Here is a 19,331-nt window from a genome sequence, read left to right on the forward strand (position 1 = left end):
AGCCATAGCAGTGTCCTGGGTACTGTGTCAACAGCCAGATCAAACTCCGGTTTTTACCATCAATGACCAAGGATGCTGCAATCACCTAGGAAGCTCTCCGCTCTCTCCTGGATTAGACAGGCTGCAGCACCGTGAGGGGACAGTGCCCCTGGATGCAGTATCTGCTCACCTTAGCCAGCTGCGTCTGGAGTTTGTTCTTCACATCTGTTTCCTCGGAGATGCGAGCAGTGAAGGCCAGGTTGGTGTTGGTGAATTGCCTCCACATCTGGTCTGACAAGGTCTCGAACAGGTGCTCTGCCTCCTCTCGCAGCCGGATGGAGTTGGCCCGCATGTTCTGAGAGTGTTTAATGTTGTCATTACTGAACTTGGCCCAGGTTTCAGGAACAGAGACCCTGCAAAAGTCCAAAGGCAAGCTGAAGTCAGGAGGGGAATTGGGGAGCTGATGGCTGGTCTTGGAGACCTCAGCATTTGGGGGATCCCCAGCCTTGGCGCGTGGGTCTTTGTTGTTCCTGTGTGCTGAGGGTAAACCTAACGCTGCCTCTTACCCTTCGAGGAGCCCCACACACGGCCTCAATGACCACGAATGGCCCCAAGGCCAGAGGAACACGTCTATTTCCTGTTGAGAACAACTGCCCAAATCCACCCCTCATTTTACAGGGACCCCAAAAGGAGCCAGGAGAGGCTCTAACATTTTCAATAAGGCACCCAAAAGTGGATGGGACAGCTGGTGGTCCTGCTAGGAGCTTTTGCCCTCCCGCCTCCACTAAAGACGTAACCACGCCAAGAAGCAGTCTGTAGGATCCAGACTGGCTCAAGGGCCCCCAGCTCAATGGCAGGCATGTGGCTAGGCCACTAACTGACCTGTTCACTCAACATGCGTAGGGTTTAGCTGGTGGGTTTTTTGTTTTGTTTATTTGTGTTGCTTTCTGGTTTTTGTTTTAGCAGTACCAGGACAGAGTACAGAACACCACATATGCTAGGCAAGCATTCTGCTGCTGAGCCACGCCCCTGTCCTAAGCATCATGCTTTCAGAGTCTCCCACGGGCCACGCCGTATTCTAAGTACCAGCAATGAAGCTGTAGGAATGAAAGCATCCAGGTCCTTGGGGCAACTCCTAGGAGGCGCTCACACACTCAGGTGTGAGCCTTGGAGGAAGTTAGAAAAGAATGGTAAAGTGGATGCTCACACACTCAGGTGTGAGCCTGGGAGGAAGTTAGAAGCAGCTGATAATAAGACAGCCAGGTCTGCATCAGCTACTGAGATATAAAAACATCACATGGAAACTTCCAGAAATAAGCAATTCCTAAGTTTTATTTTATGTATAAACACTTTTAAATTACATTCCATTTGTCTGTTGGTTGGTTCAGTGTGGGCATGTATGTGTGGTGACAGTTTGCAGACACCGGTTCTCTCCTTCCACAGTGGGATCCCAGAGATCAGATTCAAGTCATCTGGCTTACTGGCAGGAGTGTCACCCCAAGCCACCTCAGTGGCCCCAATTCATAAACTTTAAATGACTTTAAAACACTGCAAAATGTTGTGATTATTCTATTCTATTAGTGGTTATTGTTAACCTTTGCCTGTGCCTTGCTTACAAGCCAACGCTTATCATAAGTCTGTATGAATGTATTGAAAAACAGTTATCTAGTCAGGTGTGCTGGCCCACACCTCTGATCCCAGTACTTCAGAGGCAGAAGCAGGCAGATCTCTGTAAATTCAAAGCTAGTCTGGTCTACAAAGTGAGTTCCAGGACATCAGGGCTGTTGCAGAACAAAACATTGTTTTGGAAAAAGAAAAGAAAAAAGAAAGAGAAACAGCTGTCATGGTGGTACATCTGGAATCCAAGGAGTCTGAGGTGGAAGAATTGTGAGTTGTCTCAAAAAGACCAAAATCAAAAACTGAACAAGAACCTATCACGTAGCACTTGGTCTCCCTGCATTTCCAGGTATGAGGAGGCGTGTGAGAGAATATGACCCATGAATCTTCGAGGGCTGCACTGGGAGACCCTGTCTCCATAAACCAACCAAACAACAAAATTCCCCATGAGCATATGCTAAGAGAATGCCCTCCTGCCAAATGAGACTTAATCACTGTCTCCATCAGCAGATGCCAAGCCCCTGCCTTCCCCTGGAGCAGGCAGTTGAGAGATCCCCAAAGAAAACAGCAGCCTCGTCTCCATCTCCCTGGGGGAAGTCACCAAAGGTGATGACTTGTCTCCCCATAGGTGGTGCACCTCAGTATCGGGGTGTGCTTCCCTGGGGCCCATTCCTCTAAGGGCAGAGGGAGGGCAGGCTTCGACGCAGAGGCAGGAAATTGTCATTGGCAAAACACTTAGACTTCATGTCCAGTGTGGACTCACAGCTCAGGTGTGCCCACTGCTGTGTGAGTTTAGGTCAATTGCTTCATTGCTCTGAGCGCTGGTTTCATAAAATGGGGACAATTATAGCACCTGTGCCCAGACACACACCTTGTCAAGTGATTGCTATTCATAAGATGTTGCATGCTAAGCTCTCAGCACAAAGTCTAACATAGCAACTGTCACCATCACCGTCCTCACCAACAGCACTGTGATTATCACCACCGTCGTAATAACCATCGGCATCACCTCTGTTAACCCACGCTGCTGAGAACTGCACTGACCCTACAATCCGTCAGTCACTAAACGCCCTCTCTTTACTCGGCCTCACACCTGGGAAACAGAGTCCCGAGTTCGCACATCTGGGGAGCAATTATCAGCCACAAAGAGCAACTCTTGAGAGTTCAGTAGGATGAAGGTAAAGCAGCCTTTCCCAGTATGAGTAGATTGACAGCCAGGCTTAGGGGGAGGTGTTTGTAGGGGTGCAGGGGCCCCTTGATGTCCCTGTGCAGATGGCAACTGTGGCTACCGGAGTAAAGCCTGAACCTGCCTCACTATTCATAGGCCTCAACCCAGCTGGAAAGAGGAGGGAAGTTCCCAGGAAGTGGCATTCCAGAAATCCCCCAAAGGTACATTACCATTTGACTAAAGTCCAGAAGATGACGCTAGACATGGTCCACAGAGCCTATCCAGGGGCTTCTTCCCTTCCTCTCTTTCTTTCCTCTTCCTTCCCTCCTTTCCTTCCCTCCTTCCCTTTGTTCTTTCATTCCATAAATGCCTGTTGTGAACATAATGCCCAATACAATTCTGCCTGCTAGAGATGAAAAACAGTGTAGAGCAGAACCAGGATAGACCCAGCTTCTTGCCTGCACCCAGAGCATCTCTCTCCCACCCTTTCTCCTCAGACCCCAGCCCGTGGATAAGGAAAGCATGTATTATTCCATCTGACCCTCCATGATATGGTGGCATGCCCTCCAGAGTGCCATAAATACAAGAGGCATCTGTGCTACTCAAAGCTGCCAGGGTGAAAAAATCATGCTGCACAATTGCATGTAATCAACATCGGCCTGTCAAACACTGTGTTCTGTGTTCCCCACATCCTGTGTCCATCTTTTCTTCCTCACGGTAACCCAAGAAAGTAGACACTATTTTCCCCCATGGTGTTGATATAGAAATGTGGCCCCAACGAGTTTAACCTGCTTTAACTCACCCACAATGTGCACACGGAGGTTGGAACATAGCAAGCCCAGGCAGCCTGGCTGTACACGCATGTGTGTGTGTGTGTGTGTGTGCACGTGTGCATGTGCGTGTGCATGCGTGTGTGTAGTGCAGAAAACTAAAGTTGGGTTTTATACCTGCTAGGCAAGTTCTGAGACTTATTTCCAGCTCCTAAGAACCTATTCTCTCCAGCAAACCCAAGTGCTGGACCCTGCTGTGTTGGGAGCCATTTGGCCTAGTTCCGGGCCGGTATATGACGGCTGTTCTAACAGGTCTCCAGATGAGGCAAAGCTCACAGGGACAGTCTCACTCGGCGAGGACCAGCAGACATCAGGACAGTGCAGGAGACCGCTGGGACCGCGGGACCCGCTCGCTCTCTTGTCTCCCACCATAGTGATGATTCTCTTGGTGGTGTTAGTGTCATTTTGTCAGTCATGATGGGACAGGCATGCTCATTCCTGGAAACCCCATTTTTCCTTGAATACTTCCCCCTAAAATTCTTTGTGAGCTGATGCTTCTCGGGTTTCTCGTCTGGGGATGTCTGCCGCCACTGCAGACCCAGGAGCTGTTCTGATTCAGCGCTGACAGGATGGGAGGCAGATCACCCCTATTTCATTAACTATGTTTTAGATGAAATTGTTGGTCTTTAAAATATGTGCTTAATTTATCACCTCTAGTTTTGTAAAGTCAGGATGGATCTGGCTCGGTATTTGGCCTAGCATAATGATAAGTGTTGTTTGGATTTAAAGATGTTTGATGTAAAAATTGGGGAAAACATACTTGACTTTTTTTTTTTTGCTGGAGGTTAACATTGGAGAAAGAAAAACTTGTTTGTTAGTATGGAAGAACATGTTTGTTTTGATGTATAAATAAAGACAGCTGGAGCAATTCGGGGACAGTCACTTGTGTAAACTCATCTGGTGGTCGACACTTCATTTCTTCATGCTGATGCCCCTTCCCCATCTCAAGTCCTGCAGCTGGACGTGGTGCTGCTGAATGGAACTCCTGCTCCTATTGGTGACAGCCATTATGTTTCACGCTTTGGCGTCACTGCCAATGGAAGCATTTCCAGCGTGCCTTACCACTGTGGCAGTGGCCCTGGGACTCTCAGCTAAGCCAATCACATGATTTGTACCTTGAGAAGGTGGAACAAGGATGGGAAGATGGCAATGTGGACATTGTACCCAGTGCCTCCCACCCAAGGACACACACACAGCAAGTGAGTGCAGAGCTAGGGCCGCAGGGCAGGCACACACCCCCCCAGGACACACACCAGGACCTCCCACTCCCTGGTTCCCTCTGACTGCCAGAACCTTCCCCTGCAGCCGTCTGTTTGACTCTGGTGCTCCCCTACAGACTTCCAGTAAATTCTTATTTTCACCGGCTGGCCAGACTAAGATCCCACCCCCCTTGTAACAGAGGATTCCATTCAAACACCACTTGACTGGCACACAACACCCTTCCTTTTACTCCCATTGGACCTGGTCAAAGACAAGGAGAGAGAGAGCTGAGTACGTACGTTCCGTCAAACTTCTCCATGCCGTGGAAGAAGCTGATGCCGTCAGATGTGTTTCTCAGGTTGAAACATCCCTCATCAATACACTGGGCCGAGCTCTTGTCCTCCAAGTCCCGCTCTAGAGCATGTTGAGCATCCCGGTTATCTCTGTAGGAAGAAGCACTGTGTGGTCACCCAGCATCCTCCACCCACAGCTGCCATCATACATCAGGTGGAGACAGAGCCCAGGCTGCAAACCCGTCCTCAGACTCGCAGGAAAGGGCTCTGTGTACGCCCAGAGGCTGCTCAGCTCTGCTCCCTCTTGGTGTCAACACCTCCTACTCAGAGCCACTAGGGCTCGCTCCAGGACAAACACACCTGCTGCCTGCAGAACAGAGATGGCCAGACCAACAGGATGGCTCCGGAGGTAAAAGAACCTGCCACTCAAGTGTGTTGGCCTGAGTCTGATCCACGAAGTCACAATGGAAGAGAACTAATTCCTGACGTTGTCCTCTGGTGTGCAAATGACATACAAGTATATGCGTGTACACACACACACACACACACACACTTAAAATACAAATTGGGGGGAAAAAGGATGAGCCAACATTTACTATAAATGGCCAGGCCACGTGGTGCACGCCTTTAATCCCAGCACTGGGGAGGCAGAGGCAGGAGGATTTCTGTGAGTTCAAGGCCAGTTTGGTCTACAGAGCAAGTTCCAGGACAACTGGGGCTACCTAGAGAAATCCTGTCTTGGAAAACAAAAACAAACAAAAAGGCCAAGTAGTCATACCTCAGGCTCTGAGTGGTGCGGTATCTCAGCTGCATCCACTCACCCAGCCACAGAGAAAACGTAGGTTCCTGGCACGGCTTTATTTTGTAGTAAAAAACACTCACCAGAGAATGTGAGTTCCGTTCCCAGCACCCACAGGCAGCTCACATCCCTGTAGCTCCAGTTCCATGAGATCTGATGCCTTCTTCTGGCCTCTGCAGACACCAGGCACACACCGGTGCACACATGTACACACAAACAAACACTCATACACACAGAATAAAAATAAGTCTTAAAGAATTCCTATATTTCTAAGAACAAATGGCAGGCCAGATTTCGAAGATTCCAAACCATCTTTAGACAAAGTCTGTGTGGCGCCACTTCTATCACAAACATACCACTGTGAAACGGAAGGTGGTTCTGAATACCAGCGTTAACGCGTAGAGAAAGCCCCCGCCTTCAAGTTGCTCAAATTGTGTAACTAAATGTAGCCATCATGGTAAGGGGAACTGTGGGGGCTTTCAAAAGACAGGACACAGTACAGTGGAGGAGTCATCAATGCAGGCAGAGGGAGCAAAACCTGAGGCTGCCCGTGTCTGAGCTGCTGTCTGAGCCAGGCGCTCACATCAAGCGGGAAGCGGTACTACAGACAAAGCTGCAGAGGGGATCTCCAGTTAACACGAAAGTAGAAAAGCTAGAAATAACCAGGTGTTCAGGGACTGGAACGAGCTGAGATCAGGGTCTGGGGAGGGAGGGGCTTCTGGTTGTAGAGGAGACAAGGGGTGGGGCAGGGACTTGAGCCTGGACTGTTGGAATCGGAGCTAAGAAGCTTGGCCAAGGCTACAAACGGCTGACAACCACTTTCACAATTCTCACCAAATACCAAGTACCTGCTCCTTCACTTACTCTTTACATCTTTTCAAATGGCACGTAAAATAGCAATGAATGCATTTGAAAGGGGAATTCAGATTCTGGTCCTTAAAGGAAAACAGTAACTCTAGCTATTAATAGAAGGTCGTTTCAGACCTAAATATACCAAGTAGACACTCCTAGCTCGCATCTAAGAAACCTCTGAACCTCTCCCTGTGTTCTGTATTGAGTGAAGGTGAATTCTTGTTAATAACATGCGGACAGGCTCAGAACATTGTCATGGTAAGGCAAGGATTTCACTTAAGGCTTCAGCCAGAGACTAACTATGATGAAAAACTCCCTTTCAGCCTCTCCCCTCTCCTTCCTCCCTTTCTTCCCCCTCCCCCTGTGTCTCTCTCATCTTAATCTGGTTTCTTCTATCTAGAACCTTCTGTGTCTCCTCTCTCCTAGATTTTCCTCCCCTTCTCCCTCCTCTCCCCCTCCCTTGTGGATATGGGTGTGTGTGTGTGTGTGTGTGTGTGTGTGTGTGTGTGTGTGTGTGTATGGGGGATCTAATAATTGAAAGGAAGGAAATGGAAGCCTTCAAAAGTGGGTGCACACCCATGAGGACACACAGGAAACTGTCGGGACACCCCACCAGGACCCACCCTGGGACCTTGCATACTGAGCCAGGATAGCGAAGTAGGACTTGTCTTAGCTGGTGAACTGTGGTGTAATGAAAGCCAGGAGGTAACAGGTCAGAGCACGGGGGTCAGCGGAACCTCAGAGCAGCCGGCACCACTGCTTGCTGCTGCTGAGGACGAAGGAGAGGCCTCTGTCTATCTTTTTTGGCATACCTCACCCTGCTGTCAGCCCACCAGGAAGGGCCCAAACTTGGCTCCTCCCAGTCAAGAGGAACCTTTTTCTATTCTTTTGGGGTGCCCATACCATGAGAACACCCCTCTTCCTGGAAGCAAATCTTAGTTCTGGCCCAGAAAGTCACAAACCCTCATCTGTGACCATCTGAGCAGATCAACCTTGGAGCCTCTCAGCAAGCTAGGTCTGAGCATTCCCACACTATAGGCCACCCTGCTGGCCATATCAAGAAGGGCAGCCCTGGCTGTGCCCTCTGCGACAAGAACAAGCAAAGAAGAAAAACCAGCCGAGCCGCGTGCCCCTGGACAAGGAAGGGTAAATGCCAAGCACCAGCACCATGGGAAGAAGCCGTCTCCTGGGAGCCTAGGGGCCCAGCGGCTTAGTTAGGGGCCCCAAACCTGGCAAAGCACAGATCTCCCTTTAATTACACAAGAGGCCCCGGTTTGGCATGATGCCAATTTACATCATGGTCTAAGAACAAAAGCTGGTGCCTTTTGAAGATTCCCTGCTCAGGCGTCCACCAACACCTTACAGAGATGTCCCATTCCCTTGCCTTATTGCCTAATGTCACCACAAGCTTCTCTTCCCAAGTTCAGACCTGGCCTGGGGAAGCCAAAGCTAAGTCGGGTGTCGGGAGGTTGGTGCCTTCTGTCGGGCCAACACAGTTGGGGATGAGTGTCCCAGGACACACCTCCACCCTTCCCACCCCACAGAGCTGGTGTTAAACACCTAACAGCACGCAAGGGACCTCAAGAGTTACTCAGAGACATGTGGATCCAGCTGGCTGTTCCCCAGAAATCTGGGGAACCCACAACGATTCTGAAGGAGAAAGGCTCTCTTACCGCATCTGGAAATCGACTCGTTTAGCTAATTTTCTCATCTGATCTTGGCAACATTTTAGTAAATCTACTTCCTGAAATGAAAAAGAAAAGGTCATAAAGAGCTGACATGGTTGGAAATTCACTGGTCCGAGCCCTCATACAGGAGCCCCAAGGCGGGAAACACCAGAGTGGGGATCCCAGGACCACTGAAGCTAAGAGTGGATGATCGCGGCCTTGAATTCAAAATCTTCCTGCCTCAGCCTCCCTAGTGCTGGGGTTGTAGGCGTGTGCCACCATACCTAGGTTTCTTAGTTTTCCTTCTCCATTCCTCCCTTCTTCCCCTTTCCCTCTCTTCTCTCATCCCCCTCTCTCTTCTTTCTTTCCTTCCTTCTTTCCTTTTCCCCCCTCCACTCCCTCTTTCCCCCCTCTCTCTTTTCTCTCTTCCTCCCACTCCCCTCTCTAGTGAGCTCGGCAGGCAATTTTACCACTCAGATATCTTATCCCCCTTCTTATTTTGAATCCAGAGCTCAGTGATTTGCCCCGTTTAGCCTTAAACTCATGTTAGAGCCCATGTAGGCCTTGGCTTAGTGACCCTCGAGCCTCAACTGCCTGAGCAGCTGGTATCACAGGCCTGTGACACTATAGCTGGCTTATTTTCTTTTTATATACTTAAAAAATAAAATAAAATTTAGCACCAACTATGTGTAGAGTGCTCACAGATTATTTTTCATTAAATTAAACCACACATCTGAATTGGTATACATTTACAGTATATAGTATATACTTAATAAATACTATCTTTATGAGTACCATTTGCCTAGCTTATATGAAGCCTTCAGTTGGATCCCCAGCACTGTATAAACTGGGTGTGATTGTGCGTGTCTGTAACCTCAGCACTCAGAAGGTAGAAGCAGTAGGATCAAGGGTTCAAGGTTCAAGGTCATTTTTCAGCTACACAGTGAACTTTAGGATAGCCTGGGGTCCTGAGACCCTGCATAAATGAGCAGAACTAAATAAACACAGGTCTTTACTTTCATTATTATGGCGCCATCCTTACGGTCATTTTGAAAATACTAAGATTGAGATCAAATACTCCCATTCTATTTCTGCTTCTCTCCATCCCACTAGTGTTCTCGGAGCTGTAACTCCACGGGGACATCACATGTGACTTCTGCTCCAGGCCGGCCACTCAGAACCTTCTGACAGCCAGCTGTCATCTCACCCACTCCCAGGTGGCACCTTACCCGGATTAGGTTTTTCTCAACGTTGTCATGGACCAGGTCAATTCCGATCCTTTTCTCCCGATTGTACAGGCATTCCAGGGCTACCTATTAAAGCAATGGGAAAGAGTGTGTTCTGTGGAGGCCTGAGTGTAGGTGAGTCAGAACCTATACCTTGTCTGCTCCGTTCTGTGAGGTACCTGGGTGTCCCATGAGGCCTCATCATTGTGCTGGTGTGCCAGGACCACTGCAAGCCCATGTATTCAAATCAGGACAAGGATGTGTCCTAGGAAGCAGTATAATTGGGAGGGAACCTGTAATGCTTCACTTTGAACTCACCTTGATAGGGCTAAGAAACACCTAAAATCAGGTGTGGTGTCATAGATAGATAGATAGATAGATAGATAGATAGATAGATAGATAGAGGATAGAGAATAGATTATAGATAAATGATAGACGTAGAAGATAGATATTGATAATGAAGATAGAAAGATAGATATAGATTAGATAGGTAGATAGATAAATAGATAGATAGATAGATAGATAGATAGATAGATAGATAGATAGGCAAATAGACAGACAGACAGACAGACAGATAGAGGAGATCACCTCTTGATGTGTCCATGAAGATAATTCCAGAGGTGACTGGCTCAGGAGGACATGGATCATCAATGGATTCAGGTCAGATGTGAGGTCTAGTTGGGAGGAAGAAGGTCACTGGGAGTGTCTTAGGGTTTCTATTGCTGAAAAGAGACACCATGACCACAGCAACTTTTATAAAGGAAAACATTTAATTGAGGCAGCAACTTACAATTTCAGAGGTTAAGTCCATTGTCATCATGGCAGGGAGAATGGTGGCAGGGAGTATGGCAGCGTGCAGACAGCCATGGTGCTGGAGAGGTAGCTGAGAGTTCTACGTCTTTCACAGACAACAGGAAGTGAGTTCAGACACTGGGTGATATCTTGAGCATATATGAGACCTCAAAGCCCGCCTCCACAGTGACACACTTCCTCCAACAAGATTACACCTGCTCCAACAAGGCCGTACCACTTAAAATGCCACTTCTTTTGGAGGCCATTTTCTTTCATGTCACCACAAGGAATATCTCTTACAAGCCCTTGTCTCTTCCTGTGTTTTGTCTTTGCTTCCTGTGGCCAGGAAGTGACCAGCCTCTGCCATACATTCCAAGTGCCATGGTATTTGGACCAGGTGCATAGGGCCAATCAATCATGATTAAAACCCCCTGACAATGTGAGCTGTCACTGATGGGTCTTTGATCACAGGAATAACACCCCTTCTCTGCAAGTCTCCATTCTCTGCAAGTTGTCCCTAAGCTTTCCCCAACCACGATAAAGCCAAGCAATCATTTCAGATGATATGTGTCAGCTGCTGCCCTCCTATTTCTTGGGTTCAAATCCAGGCTTAGCCACTTCTTACTGTGTGCACTTGGATACACTGGGTGACCTCTCAGTCCCACTATGTCTTCATCGATACATGGGCTCAGGGCTGGTGCATTATCTCTCCAGTCAGGTTTGTGAGCAGAGTATGTCCACCTACAAGTTTGAAGACCTCATGTAGAACCCTGCCTGTGATGGAACATCTTCACTGGTACCATCTCCTGAGCACCAGCACTATTCTCTCTGCTTCCTGGCTGCAGACACCACGTGACCAGCTGCCTCACATTCCTGCCACCATGCCCTCCCCACCATGATGGACCGTTCCCTCAAACTGTGAGTCAAAATAAACCCTTTCCTCAGCTTCTCTTGAAGCACTTTGTTGTAATTTGAGAAAAGTCAATGGACCCTGTGGTGGTGGTTTGAATGAGAATGACCCCACACCCATAAATACACACACACACACACACACACACACACACACACACACACACACACACACATATATGCTTAGTCCCCAGTTGGTAAAAATTAGGAAGTGTGGCCTTGTTGGAGAGCCACTGGGGTGTGTTTCTTCTGCCTGCTGCCTGTGGTCAGGATGTGAAGCCCTCAGTTACTGCTCTAGTGTCAAGCCTGTCTGCTTCTCACCATGATGAGCAGGGACCACTCCTGTAAACCTGTAAACAAGCTCCCAATTAAATTCTTTCTTTTATAAGAGTTGCCTTGGTCATGGTAGAACAGTAACTAAGACAGTCTCTATGGCTGGCCTTGTACACCTTTTTTTGGTGCCGTTCAAGTAGAAGGAAAGTTGCAGAAAGGGGGCAGGGCCCTGTGAGACCAAGGCAGCATTGCCACAGGCCCTGGCCTCCTCTCCAGGGGTCTTGGAGACCTGAGCACAACAGCAGGTCACAATGAGCTGCTTGTTTAAGGAAGTTCTCAAGGGACTGAGGAACAATGGTGATCAGCCACTTGCCTGTCCGTGACATCATAAAGGCAAACAGGCCCAAGAAGGGAGCAGAGGGTTCTAGGAACAAAGGCACCAAAGGTTTCAGAAAGGAGGGGGATCCAGTGACTTGCTGTCCAGGAGTTTGGAGCTTCTCCTCTGAGCTCTGCTTGACTGAGGTGCTGGAGTAGAGACCACACATTCAGCCCTGCTATAACAGTCTGCATTCCATAGAGCAAAGAGAACACCTTGAGAAATTAGAGATGGTTCGTCAGGTAAAGGCATTTACTGCCAAGCCTAACGCACAGACTTAGTCCCCAGGAACCTAGTGGAGGAAGAGAGGCCACTGTGCAAGTTGTCCTTTGACCTCCACATGTATATCATGGTGCACATTCATGAACACACACACACACAAATACATAAAAGATGATAAGATTTTGATAAGGGATGCAATGAAAATAAGGTGACATTGTGGGTGGGGAGTACCCAGTGGGTGGTCAAGAAGGAAAAGACAGGTAGTGACATGAGACATGAGAAGAACAGGCAAAGGCGAATAGGAATGAGGAAGAGGCTGCTGCAGGCACAAAGGCCCTGAGGTCAGAGGAACATGAAAATTTGACCGGAATGGAGAGGGGCAGACCAGAACTTCAGTACAGGTTATGGAGGAAGGGGATTCAGGCGTTAAGATGTTCGAATGGGTCTGGGGCTATAGCTCCATTGGTAGAGTGCTTACTTCACAGTTCCCAAGTACAGATAGACCCAATATGGTGGTAAATGTAATCCCATTGCCTGAGAGGTGAAGGCAGGAGAACCAAGAGTTCAAGGTCATCCTGGGCTACATAGTAATTTTGAGGTCAGCCTAGGCTACATGGAATAACACCTGTTGTGGTTTGAATAGAAAAGACCTCCATTGACTCATGTGTTTGAATGCTTGGTTTATAGGAAGTGGCAAAATTAGGAGGTGTGGTCTTGTTGGAGGAAGTGTGTCACTGTAGGGGTGGGCTTTAAAGGTTTCAGATGCTCAAGTCTAGGATCAGTGACTTGTTGTGGAATATTATTTTAAAATGTATTACAACTGTTTATGCTGTGAAACATTTGTTTAATGATGCAAAGATGTGTTGCATTCTTTTATGCTGCATTTGTTTTGCTCTGTAAAGATGTGTTGTTTTGGATGTTTAAAACACCAGATGGTCTAATAAAGAGCTGACCAGCCAATAGTGAGGCAGGAGAAAAAATAGGTGGGGCTGGCAGGCAGAGAGAATATAGAGAAGGAGAAATCTAGGAGGAGGAGAAGGAACAAGATAGAACAAGGAGAAGGGGACACCAGTGGCCAGGCACCCAGCTACACAGCAAGCCACCGAGAAAGAAGAAAGGTATACAGAAATAGAGAAAGAGAAAACTCAGAGGCAAAAGATAAATGAGATAATTTAAGATCAGAAAATCTGGTTACAAACAAGCCAAGCAAAGGCTTGTTTATAAGAAAGAATAAGACTCCATGTGTGATTTGTTTGGGAGTTGGGTGACGGGGGCCCCCAAAGGGTAAAGAATTAAAAACAACCAACTAGAGTGGCTGACAGCTCCTTTCCTCCTGCCTGCAGATCCAGATGACAACGCTCAGCTCCTTCTCCAGCACATGTCTGCTCGCATGCTGCCATGTTTCCTGCCATGGTGATAACAGGGGACTAAACTCTGAACTGGCGTAACTAAATGCTTTCCTTTATAAGAGTGTCTGCGGTCATGATTCTTTCCACAGCAACAGAACACCGACTAAGGCAGAGGTTGCTGTGAGAGGCCTGACCATGCTTTTGTTTGAAGGAATATGAACCTTGGGACTGTGGATTAGAAAAGCAGTTCAATGTTTTAAGTCCTGCTTAATGGGTCACCCTAGTAGGATCATAGAAGACAGGGGTGCTGAGGGTGATTCGACCTGTGTGGGGCCTGACTCAGTGCCAAAGGAGAAGAATATTGGTATGTAACCTAGAGACTGATCTTGTGATATTTTGGTGAAGAATGTGGCTGCTTTCTGCCCTTGTTCAAAAGAGTATGCCCGAGGCTAAATTTAAGAGTTAATTGCTTTGGCAGAGGAAATCTCAAAGCAGCTTCACGCAGACTCTGTCATGTGGTTATTAGTGTTAACTCTAATGAAGATCTTTAATGAAAAGGAGCAAACTGAGAAAGTAAAAATACAAAATGTACAATTTGAGGAGAAAAGAGGAGCCAGGAAGTGAACTAGAAGTAAGTCCTGTGTTCAAGGAGATAAACAGATTTTTTTTTTAAAAAAAAATCCTTATATTAAATGAAATAAAGGGAGTGGTGACCTCAGGGCAATACCCCACGCAGCAAAACTTCCAACCTGTGAAAAGGAATTAAAGAGTGGTTTAGGTCCAAGCATGGTGAAGCACGCCTTTAATCCCAGCACTCTGGAGACAGAGGCAGGCAGATCTCTGAGTTAAAGGCCAACCTGGTCTACAGAGCAAGTTTCAGTACAGCCAGGCTTAGGTGGTAATGAAAACCAGAAAGCTGATGAAGATGTAAGTGAACGAGGGGGCGATGTTCCCCCCAGCAGGAAGCAGAACTTGGCAGCTTCGGCCTTATGGCCCTGGCTTTGGAGTCAAGGACAAAAGAAAGGGATTATGGAATCTTCCTCTGTGACTAAGGAAAGCTGCTGAGGCCAGGCATGTGTCAGGGGTGGCCCTGAATGGAGGCCTAGAGAAGCCATTGTGTGAAGCTGTGAAGAAAGGTGAAGACTGGATTGCCTTGGAGACCCCAAGGTGCTGGCAATGTCAGAGTCATGGGAGTCCTGCCGCGGAAAGATGCTAACGCAGTGGAACCAACCCAAGAGAAAGTGTTGCAATAACAGCTGAAAGGGGCTGGGGATCTGGAGAGCGCTGTGACATCAGACATGGAGGTGCAGAGTTTTGCTCAGCTGGTTTTCAGTCTTGCTTTGGTCCAGTATTTCCTCCTGTTTGGAACAATAGTGTATTGTATGTTGAAAGTATATGATCTGATTTTTTATTTTGCTTTTATAGGGGATTACAGTTAAGAGATTGCCATGAGTCTCAGAAGAGACTTTGGACTTTTAAATATGGTTGAGACTGTGATAGTTGGACTGAAAGCATTTTTGCTTTATGATATGGCTGCAAGTCTTTGGGGGCCAGGGAGTGGAATGTGGTGGTTTGAATAGGAATGGCCCCATACATTCACACACTATTAGGAGGTGTGGACTTGTGGGAGGAAGTCTGTCACTGTGGGGTTGGGCTTTGAGGTCTCAGATACCCAAGCTCAGGCTCAGTGGCCAACAGTTCTCTTCCTGCTGCCTGTGGATCAAGGTGTAGCATTCTCTACAGGTGTCTGCCCGCACACTGCCACACTGCCCACCATGGTGACAATGGAGTAAATCTCTGAACTGTAAGCCGGCCCTAATGTTTTCCTTTATAAGAGTTGCCATGGTCATGGTGTCTCTTCACAGTTATAGAAAATCTAACTAAACAACACCCCACAAAACACTCCCCCCTCCAAAAGGCATTAAATTTAAGGAAGCCATCTAGGAGCCAATGGGAGAAGGGTGTAATCTAGTTTGATATTTGGCTCCTGGGGGGTGGAGCCTGGGAAAGGATGATTGTTCCTGCTGCTGAGAAGCATCCTGGACATGGTAGCCAGGAGACAGGGAGAAGCAGATAGAATTCAGGTGTGCCTGGTTCCTGCCCCACCTATGCACAGGGAGAGCCCGGCTTTCAGACCTAAGAGAGGATAAACAGAAGAGAGAACAATAGACTTCCCTCATGCTGCCAGTCTCTGTCCAGCTCTGTGGTAGGGAGCAAGCCAGGGGAGCAAGGGAACAGTGGAGCACTCCCCAGATGGATCTGGCTGTGAGCTTTCCTGCCAATGTCCCAGCTTGGTGCAGATATAACTGTCAGGTGTGGCAGGTTTCCAGTTAGCAGCCCCTGTATGCTCTAGTGAGCCCCAGGACTAATTCCCACAGCAGGAGGCAGACATTGTCCCTACCCAATAACCTCTTAATCCCTTCTGAACTTTCTCCTGGGTGTAGAGAAAAACATTCCCTTACCCAGACTCCTCTGTAGCCAGGAGGTCCCTATGAGTTCTCGCAAAAAGGCTAAAAGGAAGACATGATTCTGGAAATATGGCTATTCCTTGCTAGTGTGAGACAGTGCTGACTGTCCTTTGTCCTACCCCCACTTCCTGCCTCGAATAAGAATATCAGATGCTCCCTCCTTTTAGTATTAGGGCAAGAGCCACATGCTGTGGGTGGCAGAGAGAGAGAGAGACAGAGAGAGAGAGAGAGAGACAGAGAGAGAGAGACAGAGAGAGGCAGAGAGAGAGAGAGAGAGAGAGAGACAGAGAGAGAGAGAGAGACAGAGAGACACAGAGAGAGGCAGAGAGAGAGACAGAGAGAGAGACACAGAGAGAGAGAGACAGAGAGAGAGAGAGAGAGAGACAGAGAGAGAGACAGAGAGAGAGGGAGAGAGGCCTTGTCCCTGGCAGAGCGTTGGGTCTACATTGGTCTCTGGAATCCTCGTCATGACAGAAACAAACTGTGTGGCTAAATCACATGCAGCCCAAAGACATCCTAACCGACTCAGGGGTAGGAGTCTTGGAGGCCAAGGGAGGGTCAGGGATGCTCCTGTGAAGATATATATTCACTTATTCAAAAGTGTTCACTGACTCCTGCGGCCACCATAGAAAGTTGTATGGAGGTGCACCTACCCCTTCTCCTCCCCACAACAGCATAAAAACCAAAACTAAAACAAAAACCTAAAAATGGACCTTAGCATATGATCCAGCTATACCACACACACAGTATGTACTTGAAGGATTTTATAGCTATATTATTCACAACAGCTAAGAAATGGAACCAGCCTAGGTAAAGCATCTTGCTGGGACCCCTCATGTGATGATTGAGGCTGGTTGTCAGCTGCTCTGGCATCAGCGGAGAGGCTCTGGGAGAATATTGACTGAAAGAGGAAGCTCCCCCAGAGTGGGCATCACCTGGCTGCTGAGAGCCCACATACGCAGAGGGTTGGAAAGAAACAGTGCAGCTTTTGCCTGCCTGCCTTCGTTCCTTGCTGGTGAGTCCATCTACCTCATCGCAGCTGCTGTTGCTACCCTCCTTTGCTCAGCTTCTTCAACCTTCCAACATGGAGGCCTGCAACTCTCCAGGACCACCCTCCCTCCCTCCCCCCGGCATCCATCACCAGCCTGGGAATGATAAGGTATCCAACCTATTGCACAAAGCAGCTACAGGGCTCTCAGCACCTTCAGACGACCATTGCTCCAGTACCCAGCATGAATTGCCTAAGTCAATCCCATAAATTCCTCCGTGGTCTAGATGTCTAGATTCATTCCACTGGCTCTGCTCCACTAGGGAACCCTGACAAACACACCAAAGGAAAAGAGAAATTGACCCACTATGGAAAACTCCCATCTATTCTGAGTTGGCTGATTTTTTTTTTAAGATTTATTTCTATTATGTGTGTGTATTTTGCTTGCTTCCATGTCTTTATGCCACATGCATGCAGTGCCCGAGGAGGCCAGAAGAGGGTGTCGGATCCCCTGGAACTAGTTACAAGCCCCTGCCACTGTGAGTTGCTGCCATGGGAGTGCTAGGAACTGAAGCCACAGGTCCTCTACAAGAATAACCAGTGCTCTTGATCCACCTGTCTCTCCAAGTTCCGATCATTTTCACCTTAAAATCTGATCATAAAAGACAGTGCAGTTCAACCCACCTGCAAGGTGCCTGTCACCTTGACTCAACGACAGCAGAGGCAGCAACAGTGTCTCCTTCCCCTACTCACCTGCAGGGGACAGTTCACCTCCTGGGCTGCGCACTCCAAGCGCCTCTTGATGGTGTCCATGCTGTTGTTTTCTGTCAGAAGCCTGTCCAGCTCATAACACAACTCGGACTTCCAGAAGCCGATGTCGGATAGCCTCTGGCCCAGATTCCGGGAGGTCCCTTCCTGCATCTGGTGAGTCAGCTGGTCCTTATCCTGCATGATCCGCAGGGAGTCGCCAGTCAGCCGGCTGGCCCAGAGTCGCGAGGCTTCTGCGCCCCTGATCTGCAGCTCGTTGGAGCGGTCCCAGTCGCGTGGGGTGTAGCGACTGAAGAGCGCGGAGCGGAGCGAGGGCAGGATGGTGGGCGGACGCCGGACGCCTTGGCATTCTTCTGGGCATGACTGGGGAGCGGCAATCCTGTAGAAGACGCTGGGTTTCCACGCATTCAGGTAGCGGTAACCCGGCAAATGATAGGGTTGGTAGCACTCCTGTATTACAGGGCCCTGCCCAGCAGGGGGCATCACCTGCATGCCACAGTCTTTCTTGGGGCCACAGTAACTGGCTGTCTGAGTGGTTCCAAGAAACTCCATCTTTCCCTATCAGCCCCACGCGGGCAAAACTGCCCTTGGAGCCAGGGCATCCCAGGAACCGGGAGCCGCAGCGCTTCTGTGACTCAGCGCTGGTGTCATAAAGCACGGAGAGGGTCTCTGCTAAATCCTGTTTTCCAGGTAATCGGAGGCCCTATGATCCAAACACTAAGCAATCAACAAGTCAGGCGGTGGTGGCGCACGCCTTTAATCCCAGCATTCGTGAGGCAGAGGCAGGCAGATCTCTGTGAGTTTGAGGCCAGCCTGGTCTACAAGAGCTAGTTCCAGGACAGGCTCCAAATAGGCAATCAATAAAGAGAAGTTCACTTAGTGGCTGAAGAGACTGCTTGATGGTTAAGAGCAAAGGACCCGAGTTCCCAGTACCTACATCACAACTGCCTGATTCCTCTGGCCTCGTGCACAAATGCACATAATGTAAAAGAAAATAAAAATAAAGTTTTTATTTCTTTTCTTTTCTTTCTCTCTCTTTTTTTTTTTTTTTTTTTTTTTTTAGTTTGACTACCCATGGGTTTGGGGCTGAAAGAAACATTCTGAAACAACAAAGTCTGCCTTTCTAGAGCTGAATCAGCAGCCGAGGGTGGGGATTGATCTAATGTGATCCACATTTCTCCCCTTGGGATCAGCTGAGCCACATAAGTTGTCTGCTTTGCCTGTGCCTGCAATTTCAGCACTTGGGAGGTGAAGGCAGGAAGGAGGTGAATGCAATGCCATCCTCAGCTATATGTGTTTTCGTTTTGTTTTGAGACAAGGTTCCATGTACCCGGGCTAGCCTCAAACTGGCTACGTGTCTGAGGATGACCTTGAACTTCTGATTCTCCACTATGACTGTCCTAAATGTTGGTATTACAAGTCTTACAAGCCTATGCCACTGCTCAGTTTGTGCTGAAGTTTGAGCCTAGGGCTTCATGCATGCTAGGCAAACATTCTACCAAGTTCTTGGTTCGTGGGTTTAAGGATATAGCCTGGGTTCCTTGTGACTGACTTA

General features: G+C 48.4%; 1 protein-coding gene across 1 annotated transcript in view; it reads right to left on the reverse strand.

The window, feature by feature from the left end:
- The window catches only part of Tekt5 (tektin 5), a 35,320-nt gene extending 16,841 nt beyond the window's left edge, over window positions 1–18,479 (reverse strand). The window contains exons 1-5 of the mRNA XM_048433187.3: window positions 17,762–18,479; window positions 9,635–9,718; window positions 8,412–8,482; window positions 5,094–5,237; window positions 170–392 (exon numbers count right to left, since the gene is read on the reverse strand). Coding sequence (XP_048289144.1) covers window positions 170–392; window positions 5,094–5,237; window positions 8,412–8,482; window positions 9,635–9,718; window positions 17,762–18,328 — 1,089 coding nt within the window. The 5' untranslated portion in view covers window positions 18,329–18,479. The remainder of the gene's footprint in view (window positions 1–169; window positions 393–5,093; window positions 5,238–8,411; window positions 8,483–9,634; window positions 9,719–17,761) is intronic.
- Between the last annotated feature and the right edge of the window lie 852 nt (window positions 18,480–19,331).

Source organism: Myodes glareolus, chromosome 9, assembly GCF_982192425.1.
Source record: "Myodes glareolus chromosome 9, mMyoGla1.1, whole genome shotgun sequence".
Taxonomy (NCBI): domain Eukaryota; kingdom Metazoa; phylum Chordata; class Mammalia; order Rodentia; family Cricetidae; genus Myodes; species Myodes glareolus.